Here is a 16,212-nt window from a genome sequence, read left to right on the forward strand (position 1 = left end):
CCAGCTAATTTTTGTATTTTTAGTAGAGACGGGGTTTCACCATGTTGCCCAGGCCGATCTTGAACTCCTAACCTCAGGTGATCCACCCGCCTCTGCCTCCCAGAGTGCTGGGATTACAGGCATGAGCCACCGTGCCCAGCCAAGACTTGGTGTCTCGATCTGTGAGTGGCAGCACACCTTACCTTTCGTGACAACTGGCGAGGAAGTGTATGTAAAAGTCCCCAGCACCAGGCCAAGCACGTAGCTGGTGCGTGGTAACTGCTACTCCCTGCCTTCTAGCTCTCTACATTCCCAGTTGTCCAAACCCTCACCATACTCTGAGTAAAACCGTCTCTTCTTCCATGAAACCTTTTCTAATTTTTGGAGATAAGCAATTTGCAGCCATTTGCCCCCGTGTATCACACAACTTAGGTTATGTTTACAGATTTCCATATCACATTCTTCAGTCCCAGGGCCAAGACTGAGACAAGGCGAGAGAGGCACTCACCCTCAGGACCCCGCATGTGCGGGGTTGGCCCTGGACACTTAGCCTGTGCACAGACCTAGATGTTTTAGACAAAGCCCTCTGGAGTTTTGTAGAGAGGTGGAGTACTGTGTCCTCTCACAGCGTTAATGGTGATGGCCGCCTGCTGTGCTGTGTGAAGTGGGCAGGTGGTAAGAGGTTGGGGCCACTGCACCTGTTGCCTGCACCTCTGCCGTCAAATGAGGATACCTCAGCAAGCGACCCTGCTCACACTTTTCCTTCACCTTGCACGAGGTCATCAGGGACTTCTCTGTTTAGACACGCTAGGGTGAAGCTAGATGGCTCATGAATGCTGTGGGTCTTTTCTCATACTGTGGTGGGCACTGGCGTTAAACTGCTTAGATATGCCTTACTCAGTGTGACCTCGGGTGAGTTCCCTAACCTTCCTGTGCCTTAGTTTCCTCTTCTGTGAGATGGGAACAATACTAGGATTCCTTCCTGTGGTTGCAGTGAGCATGAGAGGAGCTGATGGGTGGAAAATACCGAGGACAGTGCCTGAGGCGGTGTTCCGTTCGCCTTCCCCTCGCTTCTGCTGCTGAGGTCCCTCAGCTGGCATTGAGATTACCCCTGGAGAAGTGCGAGAGGATGCATTTTGATTAAAAAGTCCCTCTCCTCTGCTCTTCTGCTGTGTCTTTCTCACGTGATTCATCCACTGATCCCTGCCATTTGAGTGTTGCTATGCCCCTTGCTCTCTGATGGGACGAACACCTTGGAATCAGGCTGTCTCCGGGACCTCAGGCGCTAGGAACTTGACCAGTGAGCTCCCCCTGGAAATCTGATTCAGGCTGGCATTGCTTTTGTGTGACAGGCTCACTAAGGGTGATTACTTAACACAGGTCTTGAATTCTTTCTTTCATATTACTGCTTTGGAGTTGTCATCTCCCTTTTGCGTTTCTGGAAGGCCTGGAGTAGTTGAGGGATTTAGTTGTGGATCACAGAAAGCAGGGAGGAGTGCCAGGATGGAGGCTCCTGCACCTGGCGTTTTTAGTTGCTGCTCGTGGTCACTTGCCTGTCATTACTGTGGTGGAGGCCTAGGGGTATGCTTCTGTTGGACACATCTGTCCTTCAGATGGAGGAGTTACCTCCACATGGAAAGGCAGCAAGTGCCTGGACTCAGCTGGAGCTGGAGTCTTCCCTGTGTTCTTGGATTGAAAGCTTTTGAGACTGATTTTATTTAATCTTTGTAGTACAGGAGACTCTGGGCCAGGTGCAGTGGCTCATGCCTATAATCCCAGCACTTTGGGAGGCCGAGGAGGGTGGACCACTTGAGCCCAGGCATTCAAGACCAGCCTAGACAACATGGCGAAACCCCATCTCTACACAAAGTTAGCTGGGTGTGGTGGCACACATTTGTAGTCCCAGGTACTCAGGAGGTGGAGGTGGGAGGATTACTTGAGCCTAGGAGGTCAAGGCTGCAGTGAGCCATGATCATGCCACTGCACTCCAGGCTGGACAACAGAGTGAGACCTTGTCTAAAAAAAAAAAAAAAAAAAAAAGTAGGTTTTGAAATTGTTAAAGAACATGACCTACCTGCTAATGAAAACTCCAGGTATCCTCAAATGAGGGGTCACTGGCTTCCATTCCGGTGTCCATTCCAGGGTGGACCAGGCAGCCTGTCTGGTGTGAATGAGCCTGCCTGCCAGCCCGCGCGCATCTCTCAGCTCCTCAGGTCACCACAGTGTCATTAACACACACTGGGGGGATCCCGACCTGGCATCACCGGGCTCACAGCGTGCAGGTCTACACTGTGATTTGCAGGGTTTGAACACACAGTCCTTTCTAGCAGCTGGTTTGCTTTCTTATTGGCTCCAGGAAATGTGCTAATGCCCTCATGGTGACTGAATATGGTATGTAGTTATAATTTATATTCTACTTACTGCAATCAAAGTCCCAATGGGAAACATGGGGCAGGCTCACAATAGGATACAAGAGGGATTATTTATTATTTACAACTACAAAGTTGTGAGTGGAGTCTAGGGGATCTACTAATACAAGGGGCAGTGGGCACCTGGGGGCAGCAGCAGAACTGTTCACTGCTCTTTCCCATGTGGGCATCCAAGTGTTTCTGGGTTTCTGGAGCCTAGAAGGAGAGTTGGGTAAAGTCAGCCCCAGAGGAGTAGTGACCTCCTGTCATTCGGGCCATGCAGCCAGCTGGAGGCAGCTTCCCAGGGACAGTGGCTGGGGAAGACGCTCTCAGAACCTTCGCTCCTCTCTCTGTTCTCCTGCCGGGGCTCCCCATGAATCAAGCCCAACCAAAGGCCAGAGGGCATGAAAGGCCATCGCCTTGGTTTATACCAAGTCCCCTGGGGCGGAGAGCAGACGAAACGGCATCCCTCCAGCAATCCCACCTAGAAAATAATTCACGGATTCAGAGAGCTTGTGAGCAAAAAGAAAAGTGAAAAACGTTCAAAATCAAGCACAGAATCAAGGCAGGACGACTGTCTGAGGAACCTGAAGTGAAACGGTTACTCGGGTATTAATTTTTGTGTTGAACTTCCTAGCAGGCATGGCACAGGGAAAACCTGTGTATAGACACATATGACGTGTGTCTACAGAGGTCGACTAGAAGGAATAGTGCACCAGAGGCCCCTGGGTCCACTTCACGTTCCTGTCCCAGAGCTTGGCACTGATGCGACCTGCATATCTCGAATGAATCCAGGTGCCCATCTTACTAGTCAGAGAAGAGATGCAGTATTCCTAATCTGGGAAAATGTTTGTTTTCAGGTTTCAAGGAGGATTTTCAGATGGACGTTTTTAAAATCCTGGCAGCCATCCTACATCTGGGCAACGTGCAGATCACCGCGGTGGGCAACGAGAGGTCCTCAGTTAGTGTGAGATGCTCATTTGTTTTACTTTTCCTTTGTCCGAGGGTCATAGTGGAACCGGTTCGCAGCTGGCCTGCCTTTGCTTTTTAGCAGCAGGCATAGACGGCCTCCTGGGTAGACTGGTTTAGCAGGAAGCAGGCAGCAAGGGTTTTTCAGGGGTTGCCTTCAAGGAGTAAAGCCTCCTCCCCTTGCAACAGTAGAGGAGGGGAAATGTGTCTTCTGTGTGTTTTTCTTTTATTCAACAAGTCCGTATGCAGCACCTACTAAGTGCCACGGACAGTCATAGCATCTGGGGAAACAGCAGTGAACGACACAAAGCAAGAAGCCCTTCAGAGAGCTTATGATCAGGGGTAGGGAGGAGACACAACAAGCAAATGTGATCTCCGGCAGCTGGTGACGGCTGGCACAGAGGAAAGTAAAGCAGAGGGGGCATGCGGAGGGGCCGTGCCTTTCATGTGGGGTGGTCAGAGAAAGCCTTTCCGGGAAGGCGGTGGTGGGCAGCGGCCTGAAGGGGATGAAGAAGCAGGTTGTACCTGTGGATGGGGGAAGAACAGCAAGTGCGGAAACTCCCAGGCAGAAGATGTCATTTGAGATACAGCAGGGGTGAGTGACAGGGAGGGTGTGGATGAGACCAGAGGGAGAAGGGGGATGGCAGACCACGTAGGACCTTAAGGACGCTGGGTAGTTTTCAGCAGAAGGACACTCACTACCTCCTTACACCTGCTTGACTCAGACGTCAGTGGTGCTGGCTTCCTGGGAATGTGTTTTAAGTTTTGTGATAGATTTCTTTAATGGACACAAGTTAATTTAATGGGTGTTTCTTCTATGACACATACTATGAGTAGTGATTCTTGGGGGAGGGGTATGTGTTTAATTAGTCTCATCAATGTCCATGTAAAGAAGAAAACAAACACAAGTAAAAAATGTTTCTATGAAACACAGAATCTGCCTACCTTTAAAGCTTTGCATTAACAGTGACATGTCTGTCCTAGTCAACTCAGAATGCCATATCAAAATGCCACAGGCTGACTGGCTTCAACAGTAGACATTTGTTTTCTCACAGTTCTAGAGGCTGGAAGTCTGAGAGCAGAGTGTCAGCCTGCTCGGTTCTGGTGAGGACTTCCTGGCTCCTAGACAGCCACCTTCTCATTGTGTCCTCATGGTGGAGAGAGAGCAGACACTGTGATGCCTCTTACGAGAACACTAATCCCATCATGGCAGGCCTCACCCTCTCGACTTTCGCCAACCCTGATTACCTCCCAAAGGCCCCATCTCCAAATACTGTCACGTTGGGGGTTAGGACTTCAACATCTGAGTTTTGGAGGGACACAAATATTCAGTCCGTAACCATGTCTATTTTCATGTCCCTCAAATAACTGATGGGAATAGTTGATCATTTTGTGTACCCGGTGAGTTCCTGGCTGTCTGCTACCAACGGTTTGGGGAGAGGGCAGAGCTGAGTGGAGCATGAGCTCCTGGGCTCGGCGTTTTAGGCCTGTTACTGTGACCAGGAAGTAGTTCTCCTTCTTCTCCTCCAGCTTTCACCTCAGCACCCCTCCCATCCCCCCGCGGTGTGCAGACCTCCCAGAATGAGTCAGTTCCCCAAGTGGGAAAGCAGGGAGAGAAGTGACGAGAGGCCTGGGGGAGAGTCTGGCGTGTCCGAAGTGGCAGGTCCCTCTGTTTCTTTGCTCAGTTACCTCAGAGAAGCTGGGCTTCTGCCCTTTTTCCCCTAAACCCCCAAAGACTAAAAATGTGGTTTCTGCCCAACAAATGCCACCACACTGAGCCCTCTCCCGTGAAGCTTGTTGTGAAGGTAGCATTTTGGAGGAGGAATTAACATTGACTGGCAGAAAATCCTTTCTGTGTTCTAAGAATATCTGTGGAAAATTCCCAGTCCTATAATTATTGGTCCTAGATTTGGGATCCATTTCCACCCATTTGTATCAGGAACTTGAAACGTTGGACACGTTAAATTTGGACAAAGCCGTCTGACTTTCTGAAAAGCTGCTGCCCTTTGCATTTTTTTCCCATAGCAGCACCTGCAGCTGAATTGTTTTTGACTCAGAAGGTTTCGTTGGTTCTTAGAAGGAAGGAAACCAAATGCCTCTGCCAGTCCCCTCCCTTATGAGGTCAGGCACGTCAAAGCCAGCTCTGTGTTACTGTGATGCTGGTCTGCAGGGGTGTGGGTAGAGCGCAGGGAGGGGCAGGGCTGTTTCCATGGCTTCCTCCACTGTGTCCTGAGGCTTTTTAGTGCAATCACGTGGGTGTCCTGGTGGGCTGGAATGGTGCCTGCAGGGGAGCCTGCCTTGGGAGTTTTCCTGACTGACAGAGGAGCTGGGAGTCACATCCTCGCCTGAGGACAGGAGCCCTTTGTCCACACCGGCTGAAGGGAAATGGGAGCACCTCTTCCCTCTTTTCATCTGCTGACCAGCGGGGCAGCTCTCATGCCCGGGCTTGGGGGAGAAGCAAGATTTCACTTTGTGCATGCAGGAAAAGTCCCACCCCAGGCCTCATGTCAGCTGAGGCACTAGCTCAGCCACGGGAACCGCACCAGTTTCTGCCTGGCAGCAACACCCAGGTACCTCCTGGGCCATCATCCAGGCAAACCCCTGGCCACACGAGGTGGGGCAGGGTGAATGCACACTCTTGACAAGTGGCCCAGGATGGTACAAAGGGAAGAGAGAGGGCTGCATCCACATCCACAGGAACAGGGCGGGGTCTAGGGAGGATGACCTCCATGGCCTTAGTCACCGCGGACATTCTTTGGTTAACATGAAAAATCAGTGTGGGATGCAGCCCTGGACTCCCCGGCATTGCTGCAGGGGTGGTCCTCCAAGGGCCAGGTGCAGGACCCGTGCCGGTGCAGCCCTCTCGCTCTACTCCCAGGTCTGTCTCCACCTCCTGAGGCCTGGACATCCTTGTGCCAGCTACTAGTCAGCTCTTGCACAGGCCTGAGTGTGGGCACAGGGGCCTGGGCCGGGTGGGTTTGTGTGGCTTTGGATGGCTGGGCCACCTGACGGGGCTTGTGCTTGTTTTTGAAGGAGGATGACAGTCACCTGAAGGTGTTCTGTGAGCTCCTGGGCCTGGAGAGTGGCAGAGTTGCTCAGTGGCTGTGCAATCGCAAAATCGTCACAAGCTCTGAGACGGTGGTAAAACCCATGACCAGGCCTCAGGCTGTCAATGCCAGGGATGCTCTGGCCAAAAAGATCTATGCTCACCTGTTCGACTTCATTGTGGAGAGAATTAACCAAGCGTTGCAGTTTTCAGGCAAGCAGCACACTTTTATTGGTGTTTTGGACATTTATGGGTAAGATTCTCTTCAGTGAGCCTGTCTTTCCTCCTTTACATGTTGAGAACCATGTGGTTTTTAGATTATTTTGTTCTGGTTCCTTTGTATTTCACATGATTAGAAAGATAACACTCTCTGCTTTTGCCCCTATAGATGCTAAGTACACTCTACTGGGCTATGGTGCCGTTTATTTAAAGTGCATTAAAGAGATGCTGAATTAGTAATGACTGGCGTTAAGAGCTCACTGTGTGCCAGCTCTGAGGCTGCCTGACTTCCCTGAGCTTTCTCACTTCATTCTTAAGCAACCTCATAACTATCCCCATTTTAGAGCTGCAACAACCAAGGCTTAGAAAGACTCAATAACTTGGTCACAGTTGCTCCACTGGTGGGAAAACCCAGCACAGTTGTGAGGCTCCTGCTTCTGCTTTTCCCACCAAAGGCCCCTGTGGTGTGGAGCCCCGGGGTCCCTTCCCATTCAAATCACAGGGGACGACAAGTCACCTAGGCCTGCATCTTGCCCAAGCCCAGCGGCCAGAGGTGGACTGAACCCAGGTCTCTGATCAGCCACCGCCACCCCAATCATTTTCTGTTCTCGGGTGAGAAGGTCTTGGATTTTCCCCAGCCCTCCTCCCGGAGATCTTACCCTTCATCCCATCCTGGAATTGGGTTCTTTTTCATTGTCTCTGCCTGGTCCTCCTTCTCTAAACCCCAGGCCCAGCTCCTGCTGAAACTGCTGGGGAGTAACCAGAGTGGAAGCTGGCATGGAGGGCTCCGCAGAGGTTGTTATCCCTCAGGATTTTCTCAACAGCTGGCCCCAGTGCCCAGCCCTTGCCTCTCTCCTGGGACCCACCCTGGTTTCTTAGCAGGAGAAGGGGGAAGATTGACCCATGAAAGGCATCGTGGAGTGTTCCACCTGGATTGGGGGATCTCCCCCCACACCCTGGCAAAAAGCAGCTCAACCCCATTCCCCATGCAAAGGGGAGAGCCGAGCCCTGGCCTTCATGGCCCTGCTGCTGCCTCCTGGGGAGGAGGGGACAGGGCCACGCCACGCTGTCACGCTGTTGGACTTGCACGCGGGTAGAGAGGCAGCTTTTCCCATAGCTGTCAAATGGGAGACAGTGCCTCAAGGGAGTTGCTTTGTTTAATTTAGATTCTACGTTAATATGTATGGCTCCCAATTCATAGTACATGTCAACAGTTATAAAATGCTTAATACATTACTGGGATAGTCTAGTCAATTATTTACCTTGTCTTGTTCCAAGAAAGTGTTTGAGCAGCCCGTAAAAGCTTAAGTGAACTTTTAAAAATGGATAGTCCTCATTAAAAATAGTCCTGTTTCACTGTGGTGGAAATATGTAATTGTTCTGTTATTCTCTGTTCTTTTGGGTGTTTTAAAAATGTATTTTTAAATGGCAGTCCTTTATTTTAAGAGTGTATTTCTTTTTTTTTTTTTTGAGACAGAGTCTTGCTCTGTCGCCTAGGCTGGAGTACAGTGGCACCATCTCAGCTCACTGCAACCTCCTCCTCCCAGGTTCAAGTGATTCTCCTGCCTCAGCCTCCCTGGTAGTTGGGACTACAGGCACCTGCCACCACACCTGGCTAATTTTTTGTATTTTTAGTAGCTATGGCGTTTCACAGTATTAGCCAGGATGGTCTCGATCTCCTGACCTTGCAATCTGTCCACCTCGGCCTCCCAAAGTGCTGCGATTACAGGCGTGAGCCACCACGCCCGGCCATTATTTCATATTTTTATCTAACAGATATTTATATCCCAGGCACTGTGTTGGAGGCAATGGTTGAACAGCACAGACACACGGCTCTTGCCGCCGTGGGACCGAGACTGGTGAGGGCGGCAGGCCGGCAGTAGAGGTTGGGATGAGTCCTGGGAAGGGAGGAAGGTGTGCTGGAGGTTAGCAGGGGGTGGGGACAGAGCAGGGGCAGCCGTGTGCAAGGAGTAGCAAGCTGGATGTTGGCCCCCAGGCAGGATCCAGGACCACTGTAATAAGGAATCTGAATTTTTCAGCTATGTGGAAAAACCTGAGATGAGTATTTATAAATTCTCAAAGACTTGTTAGAATAAATTATTTTAAGATTCCTCTCAAATATTCTAACAACAGCCTCTTTGCTGCCACCCTTGAGTTCATGAGACGCCTCCAAAAAATCAGTTTTCCTCTAGGCAGCAGGGCTGCAGCCCGGGGCCAAGCCCTTCCCGCCCCCTCCAGCAGCCTCACTTCTAGGCTAACCCTCGCCCAGGCGTACCTGCAACTTTTGAGAAAGCTCATTTTGACTGGGAAATAAGGAAGCTTCAAAGGAACAGTTAGCATCTTTGAAAGCAAGTAAAGCTGAGGCTATGAGCTTCCAGGTCTAAGCTGAGAGCGGACGAAGGCTGGTGACTCCCCGGCCTGTCGTGTTAGGTTCTTTGGACCCAGAGTTGGAAAAGCCTGGGTCTGGGGGTCAGACCCCTCGGAGTGAGCTCCATAGCATGCCAGTTACGTGACCCCAAGAAAGTCACAGAACCTCTCCAAGCCTCAGTTTCTGCATCTACAAGATGGGGCCTCTCTTGCAGGGTGATTTTGAAGACAAGATGGAAGGTATGCAGGTACCTTGAAAACCATAAGCATGGATCCAATGTGAAGTGTTATCATAGTCAATGTGCCTTTAGCATTTTAAGTCACAGATCTAGGTCTTTCCATAGGTCCTAAACTTCAGTTCTTTGTGCCCCCAAATAATGCATTGATATTTGACATTTTGCCAGGTTCTAGAAAGCCCTGCCCTTGGCCCCAACTGTGAGCTGCAGAGCGCAGTGAGACCCTTTTGAATCTCCCCTAGGCCCAGCCCTGGCCTTGCTTCCATGAGCAGACCAGCCTCCAAATCTCTGAGCCACCAAGGCTGCGTGTGGAATGGGGCCGTTCGAGCTGCTATGCGTCACCCTGGAGCTGCCTAGAGGACAGTCCAGGTTCTTACCCTGCCCAGGAATTCCAGATTGAGCCAAACCAGCTGTCAAGTGAGACTCCCAGGGAACCCGTGGTAGGAGCTGGCAGGAACCTCTCAGGATTAGGGTGGTTAAGAACAAAGCTTTAGAGGCACCAAGCACTGGGGTCGAATTGCATTTCTGGCACCACTTGCTGGCTGTTGGTCCTCACCATGGTCACTCCTTCTCTGACCCTCGTGTGACAGTGGAGCCACAGGAGCCCTTCACATAGGGCTGTGTGAGGGTTAAGGGAGGTGACATGCATAAATGCTGACACCTTAAAGCGCTCAGCAAGCTGCCTCCCAGCTGGAGCGCATCTGGCCAGGTGCTAAATTTGGCGCCTCTGTTTTGTTCTGCCCACAGCATGTTTTGCAGAGTGGGATTACTCACTTAAAAGTCCCAGTTTTCTGCCTTTTCTTGAGAACCAGTGAATCTAACATCCTGGCCCACATTCGTCCATGGCTACGGCTGGCAGGAGCTGAGTAGCAGCTGCCCCTTGGACAATCCTGATGGCTCTCCAGCCCCCGCACGGCTCACTGTTGTGCCGTATCTAGTCTGCTTCCCAGGCCTGTCCCCAAGGGCTCCTCTCAGTTCTTGAGCTTGCAACTTCAAAGCAACTGCAGAGGCAACTGATGAAAGTCTGAACATGGAAGCCAGCCGTGTCTGTCTCGTCCCTGACGGAGTGTGCTGGGCTGTAGGATATGAAATGACTTTGTCCTTTTCCTCCAGGAACTCTGAAAGCACCCCTTCGGGAGGCAAAATTGTGCCGCAATTGTGCTGCTCCTGCCCTCAACAGACAAGGAAAGGAGAATAGGAAACCACATTGCCTTCTCACTGAAGGCACAGGCATCACAGTCAGGCAGCTTCGCAGCTAAGTTCTGACACAAGCTGTGTGACCTTTGGCAAGTTTCTTAACCTCTCAGGCTTATTTTTGACCTGTAAAGTCAGAATAACAATTGCCAATATCACTGTTGTTGTGCAGACTACACCATATCGTGACACGCCTATTTTAATGCCTTGCTTGGGGTAGGTGTTTTATACCTACCAGATTCCTTCCAGGGGACAACCAGGAAAAGGGTTACATATAAACTGACTACTAGGATATCATTAAAACCAGAAGCTTTGAGGGGCATTTAAAACTTGTAGAAGATATAGCAAATGTTTAAGCTTCTAAGTGTCAAAAAATATCTATAAACAAATGCATATGTCCTGCTTCAGGTTATATTTTAACTTGTTTAAATTGTATTTCAGTTTTGAAACCTTTGATGTGAACAGCTTTGAACAATTTTGCATCAATTACGCTAATGAAAAACTGCAACAACAGTTTAACATGGTAAGTGACCCTTCTGCCTTCTTGACTAGTTCTCAGCCGTGTGTATGTGTGTGTCTGTGTGTCTGTGTGTCTGTGTGTCTGTGTGTGTGTGTGTGTGATCATGGAAAGAGGCATTCTTCTTCAGGTTTCAAATTTTTATGCAAGGAGCCTCACGCTGGGTTACTGCACCACCTTGTGGCCAAATCTTGAAATCACACCCTCTCATCTATTTGCTCTTTTTTGAATCACCTGCCAATGTGTGAGCCTTACTGCGCCTCTTGGATACAGACCCTCTGTGCAGCCAGGCAAAACTATTTAGTTGGTTGCCTGAGGCCTCCACTTTCTTTCGAGCCTCTCTGTCTTTGCACTTGCTGCTTTCTCTGCCTTAACCCACCTGCTCCTGTTTTTTCCCCATTGCTTTATCTTCACCTGGCCAACTCCAGCTTGTGTTTTGAGATCCAGCTCCCCTGAGAGCCTTCCGCGTTATCTCCTGGCCTCCTCCTATGTGCTTCCTTGTCACAGGCCCGTCACATGGGATTATCATCATTTGCATGCAAGTCTCCAAATAGACTTAGTCACCTGGAGAGTCCAGGACTGGCATTCTTTGTCTCTCTCAGCCCAGTGCTTATCTCGGCGCATGCAGCACTAAACAGCAGATGGCCAATGGATTATGGGAATGAGTTTCTCCAGCCTTAATTTAGAACAAGACATATATGGTACCTTCGTAACTACTGATAAGATCAAATGTATCCTCCCATGGAAACAGACAGGAGATGGATTCCAATTTTTTTTCCCACTAGGAAGATTTGTTTATTCAAAAGACATTTTTGAGTGCCTATTGTGTATACCAGGTACCAAGTTAAGTGCTGAGATAGAAAGATGAATAAGACAATTTTTAAAATGTTGACTAAATGCTACTTGTGGCCGTTTTGGCATTTATTATTGCTATGTGTATTGAATACAATTTCGACCTCTTAAATCAGTTCCCTAGATGCAAGAACTTCAGTGAATTCACTTTTGAACTCCCAACAGTACTGATGCCTTTCTGCTCCTAACAAAAATCGATGAAGTTAAAAGTTGATTGGACATCCTTCTACATTGGCTCTACCATGAAACAACTCTCATATTTTTTTAAATAGTTGCCTCCCTCACATTTCTATTTGGCTCTGTTTCTGAAAAGCCATGAAAGTGAAAATGCTTTACTAACTCACATTTTCCTTTTAGCCTACATCCTAAACTTTGGCTACATGTTCATGGGAAGAATTTTGATTCCAGTTCATAATAGAAATCATGTATTAATACCCTAACCGTTACTCCATGGAAAGGTTATACCTTTGTTAGTGTTTAGTCTTATTCTGCCTCAGAACCCCTGAGGAAAAGTCTTGGAGAGCTTGGGCTTTGGCTCAAACTAAATTGGGTTTGAGTCTCAGCTCTACCTCCCTCTGGGACCTGGGGCTCTCTAAGCCTCTGTTTCCTTGTTTTAAAAATGAGTCGTCATTACACATTGTATGCATGTGTCAAAATACCACATGTACCACAAAACTATGTACAACTATTATATATCAATTTTAAAAGAGTCAATAATAGCTGTCTAATGTTGTGAGAAGACCTAACATTGAATCCTACTCAGAAGTTTCTTTTTTTTTTGCCCAGAATTAATTCATGTATAACCATTAAATTTCATTCCATTGTAAATTTCTATTTCTTTAACATTTGCAAGGCTTTCCTGGAAATTTAACATTAATAACTACAGCTGAGGTTTATTCCAAGTGCATATTCAGTATAACTCACCTGAAGTCCAACTCTCTGTGGCTGCTACCCTGTCCCCTGGCTGCAGTGGCGTGCTGCTCCCCAGCATGTCCACCTTACCCTCAAAGTGACACTGATGGCAGATGTCTTGCCAAAAATCACAAATCAGAGGCTGCAATTCTGGTTTTTGTTTTTGCTTTTGTTATCCCCTCCTGTTCTTCTTCCTCATCCACTTCCTCCTCCTTCTCTTCCTTTTTCCTCTTCTCCTTTTTCTGAGTCGTCTTTCCATCTGTAGATCCTCCCAGGAGGGGTAGTACCTTCCTTCAGTTGTCGGCACAGGAAGCTTTGGTTAGGACTCTCCTGATCTCCGGTCTCCCTCATCTGGCTGCCACTGGGCCTTGCACCTGATGCCCGCAGGGAGCTCAGCAGTAGCAGGTGTAGAAGTGCAGGTGCCACCTTCTCCTCTCAGCCCACTTACCCTCCACGTGACTTTCTGTGGTCACGTCACACCATGGACCCCGTGTCCTGAGCCTGACGTCCATCCTGACCTCTTCCCTCGTCATCCTCCTCCCCAAGTCGCAGCCACCAAGAGCATCGGGCTGAGTCCTCACTGGTCTCATTGCCTCCGGTCCTTCCCTCCTCTGAGCCATCCTTCAGGTCTCGTCATAATCCCTCCACCCTCCAGTGGGTCCTCACTGCTCCTAGAAAAAGGCCATAGGCCCAGAATTCTCTAGGGAGGGTGTGAAGGTCTCGGGTGATCTGACTCTACCATTCTTTGCCACCACATTGCCTGCTGTCCTCCTGTACTTTCTAACCTGCTTGAGGTGCATTTCTCAAGCACCCATTGAGCTTTTGTGCGGTTCCCACTGGGATTCCTCCATGGGAGGCTTTTGTTCTTGATGCCCCACCCACCCCACCCCACCTTACCACACCCCACCTCACCACACCTCACTACACCTCACCACCCCTCACCACCCCTCACCACCAACCAGCCCAGCTTTCTTTCATCCTCCATGGTAGGCCTGAGTACATCCTCTGGAAGCCTCCCGGATACCCCTACAGCCCAAATAAGTAGTGCACAAAGATCTCTAAGCAGTGGGCTTCTCTCACTGGCCCGGCAACTAGCATTCTCAGGTAGTTGGCTCCACCCAGCCAGGCTGCATTAGGCCAAAGAGGCTGGATCTGTCCTTGAATAGCTCCTAGCAGGAAGGGGCTGTAGGACCACACTGAGTACCATGTGGTGCTGGTGGTGACACAGGCTGGCCCAAGCCATGTCCTGGGAGGTGGAGACCCACTCAGACTAGGTGGGAGGATGACAGCTAGACCCGCTTTAGGAACTCAGTGGTATTGATCATAGTATGGGCCTTGTCTATACTTCAGGGTCTTCCTGTTTAAACATAAATATTACAGATCAACCATTTATGTTTTCCAAATGCTTACGTCCTGCTCTTTGGAAACACACTTTAATATTCTGTTTTACTTTCTGTATTAACTTTGGATTCCTAGCATGTCTTCAAACTGGAACAAGAAGAATACATGAAGGAAGATATCCCTTGGACGCTGATAGATTTCTATGACAATCAACCGGTTATTGATCTGATTGAAGCAAAAATGGGAATTCTGGAGTTACTGGATGAAGAATGTTTGGTAACTTTTAAGAATAATTGTTTTTTTCAACTTTTAAGTATTAACAGAGGAGCATTTTGCAAAGCAGTTTTTTTGAAGTGTGCTTGTAAAATCCTGGTGTTTACCCAGTTGGTTGGGTGGATATTAATGCTGGGACAGCATCCACAGCAGGGACCCCAGAGGGCCCGCTGGGCCTTTTGCCCTCAGCCTGTGTAGACCACCCTTGGGGAGCTGCACCACCTCTTAGGTAACGTCCAGCACAGAGGCTGACCTAAGGTGTATGTAGAAACATGCATGGAAACAGCAGGTGACTCCACTCAAGCTGTCGGTGACTAATAACAATTGAGTTTTCTTTTACATCCTGGTTCTTGTGAGTCATCAGCTATAGCTGAAAAATCAACATCGTGTGATTCACCGGAAGAGCTCTCTAGGAGTTTTCTTCTTACCTTTCCCTCTGGGAAACCCCGAAGTTGGCCAGCCTGGCAGTGTCTCTTGTGGGGGCACAAGAACAAATAATCCCCAAGAGGGGATTAATAAGGTTTCGGGGTTAAAGGATTTTTTTTTTTTTTTTTTTGAGATGGAGTCTTGCTCTGTCACCCAGGCTGGAGTGCAGTGGTGTGATCTCAGCTCACTGCAACCTCCACTTCCTGAGTTCAAGCGATTCTCCTGTCTCAGCCTCTGGAGTAGCTGGAATTATAGGCGCCCACCACCAGGCCCAGCTAATTTTTTTTTTTTTTTTGAGACGGAGTCTCACTCTGTTGCCCAGGCTGGAGTGCAGTGGTGTGATCTCGGCTCACTGCAGCCTCCACCTCCCAGATTCAAGCGATTCTCCTGCCTCAGCCTCCTGAGTAACTGGGATTACAGGTGCACACCACCACGCCCAGCTAATTTTTGTATTTTTAGTAGAGATGGGGTTTCACCATGTTGGTCAGGCTGGTCTCAAACTCCTGACCTCATGATCCACCCGCCTCAGTCTCCCAAAGTGCTAGGATTACAGGCTTGAGCCACCATGCCCGGCCATGCCTGGTTAATTTTTTCTTTTTTTTGTTTGTTTTTTTTTTTGAGATGGAGTCTCACTGTCTCCCAGGCTGGAGTGCAGTGGTGTATCTTAGCTCACTGCAAGCTCTGCCTCCTGAGTTTATGCCATTCTCCTGCCTCAGCCTCCCAAGTAGCTGGGAGTACAGGTGCCCGCCACGACGCCCAGCTAAATTTTTGTATTTTTAGTAGAGACAAGGTTTCACCATGTTAGCCAGGATGATCTCGATCTCCTGACCTCGTGATCCGCCCACCTCAGCCTCCCAAAGTGCTGGGATTACAGGCGTGAGCCACCGTGCCTGGCCAATTTTTGTGTTTTTAGTAGAGACAGGGTTTCCGTCTCAAAAAAAAAAAAATCACGTGTATCAAGAACAAATTTTGCAACTAGCTTAGTACAAGGAGGTATGCTCTTATTTCAAGGAGTGAGTTAATTAGGAAGTAAAATAAGAAAAACTGTTTTCCTGAGGCAAGGGAAGGGGATGACTGTCTATTCAGGTGCCAGCCTTTTCCCATTCACCCGTGAATAAAGGTCATGTTCATGTAATGGAACCCACACTATTTTTTTCCTGAACCTTTAGACTTCTTTGGGAAGAAATAAAATACCACCCATTTTATAGAAATAAAATTCTTCATTCTAAAGTTATTGTGCAACCATTTCTTTTTAAAGTTTTGTTCTTCTAAAGGGACGTTGATGTATCCATTTAATTATCACCTCATACCCCCCACAACTATATGTAATTGTTATTTGTCAATAATTTTTAAAGTGCCCTAAAGATTAAGATCAAGGACAAATTGATGCCTAAAGTTGCTCTTTTAAAAAAGGCTTTAAGGCCAGGCGCAGTGGCTAATGCCTGTAACCCCAGCACTTTGGGGAGGCCAAGG

The 16,212-nt window shown here is 48.8% G+C and overlaps 1 protein-coding gene across 3 annotated transcripts in view; it reads left to right on the top strand.

Moving 5' to 3' along the window:
* MYO5C (myosin VC) overlaps positions 1 to 16,212 on the top strand; it is a 107,090-nt gene that overhangs the window by 27,852 nt on the left and 63,026 nt on the right. For all 3 annotated transcript variants that reach the window (XM_021940568.2, XM_031661641.1, XM_031661642.1), the window contains 4 exons: positions 3,248 to 3,354; positions 6,390 to 6,655; positions 10,860 to 10,941; positions 14,176 to 14,316. In XM_021940568.2, the coding sequence (XP_021796260.2) occupies positions 3,248 to 3,354; positions 6,390 to 6,655; positions 10,860 to 10,941; positions 14,176 to 14,316 (596 nt within the window). The remainder of the gene's footprint in view (positions 1 to 3,247; positions 3,355 to 6,389; positions 6,656 to 10,859; positions 10,942 to 14,175; positions 14,317 to 16,212) is intronic.

This window comes from Papio anubis, unplaced genomic scaffold (assembly GCF_008728515.1).
Source record: "Papio anubis isolate 15944 unplaced genomic scaffold, Panubis1.0 scaffold213, whole genome shotgun sequence".
Taxonomy (NCBI): domain Eukaryota; kingdom Metazoa; phylum Chordata; class Mammalia; order Primates; family Cercopithecidae; genus Papio; species Papio anubis.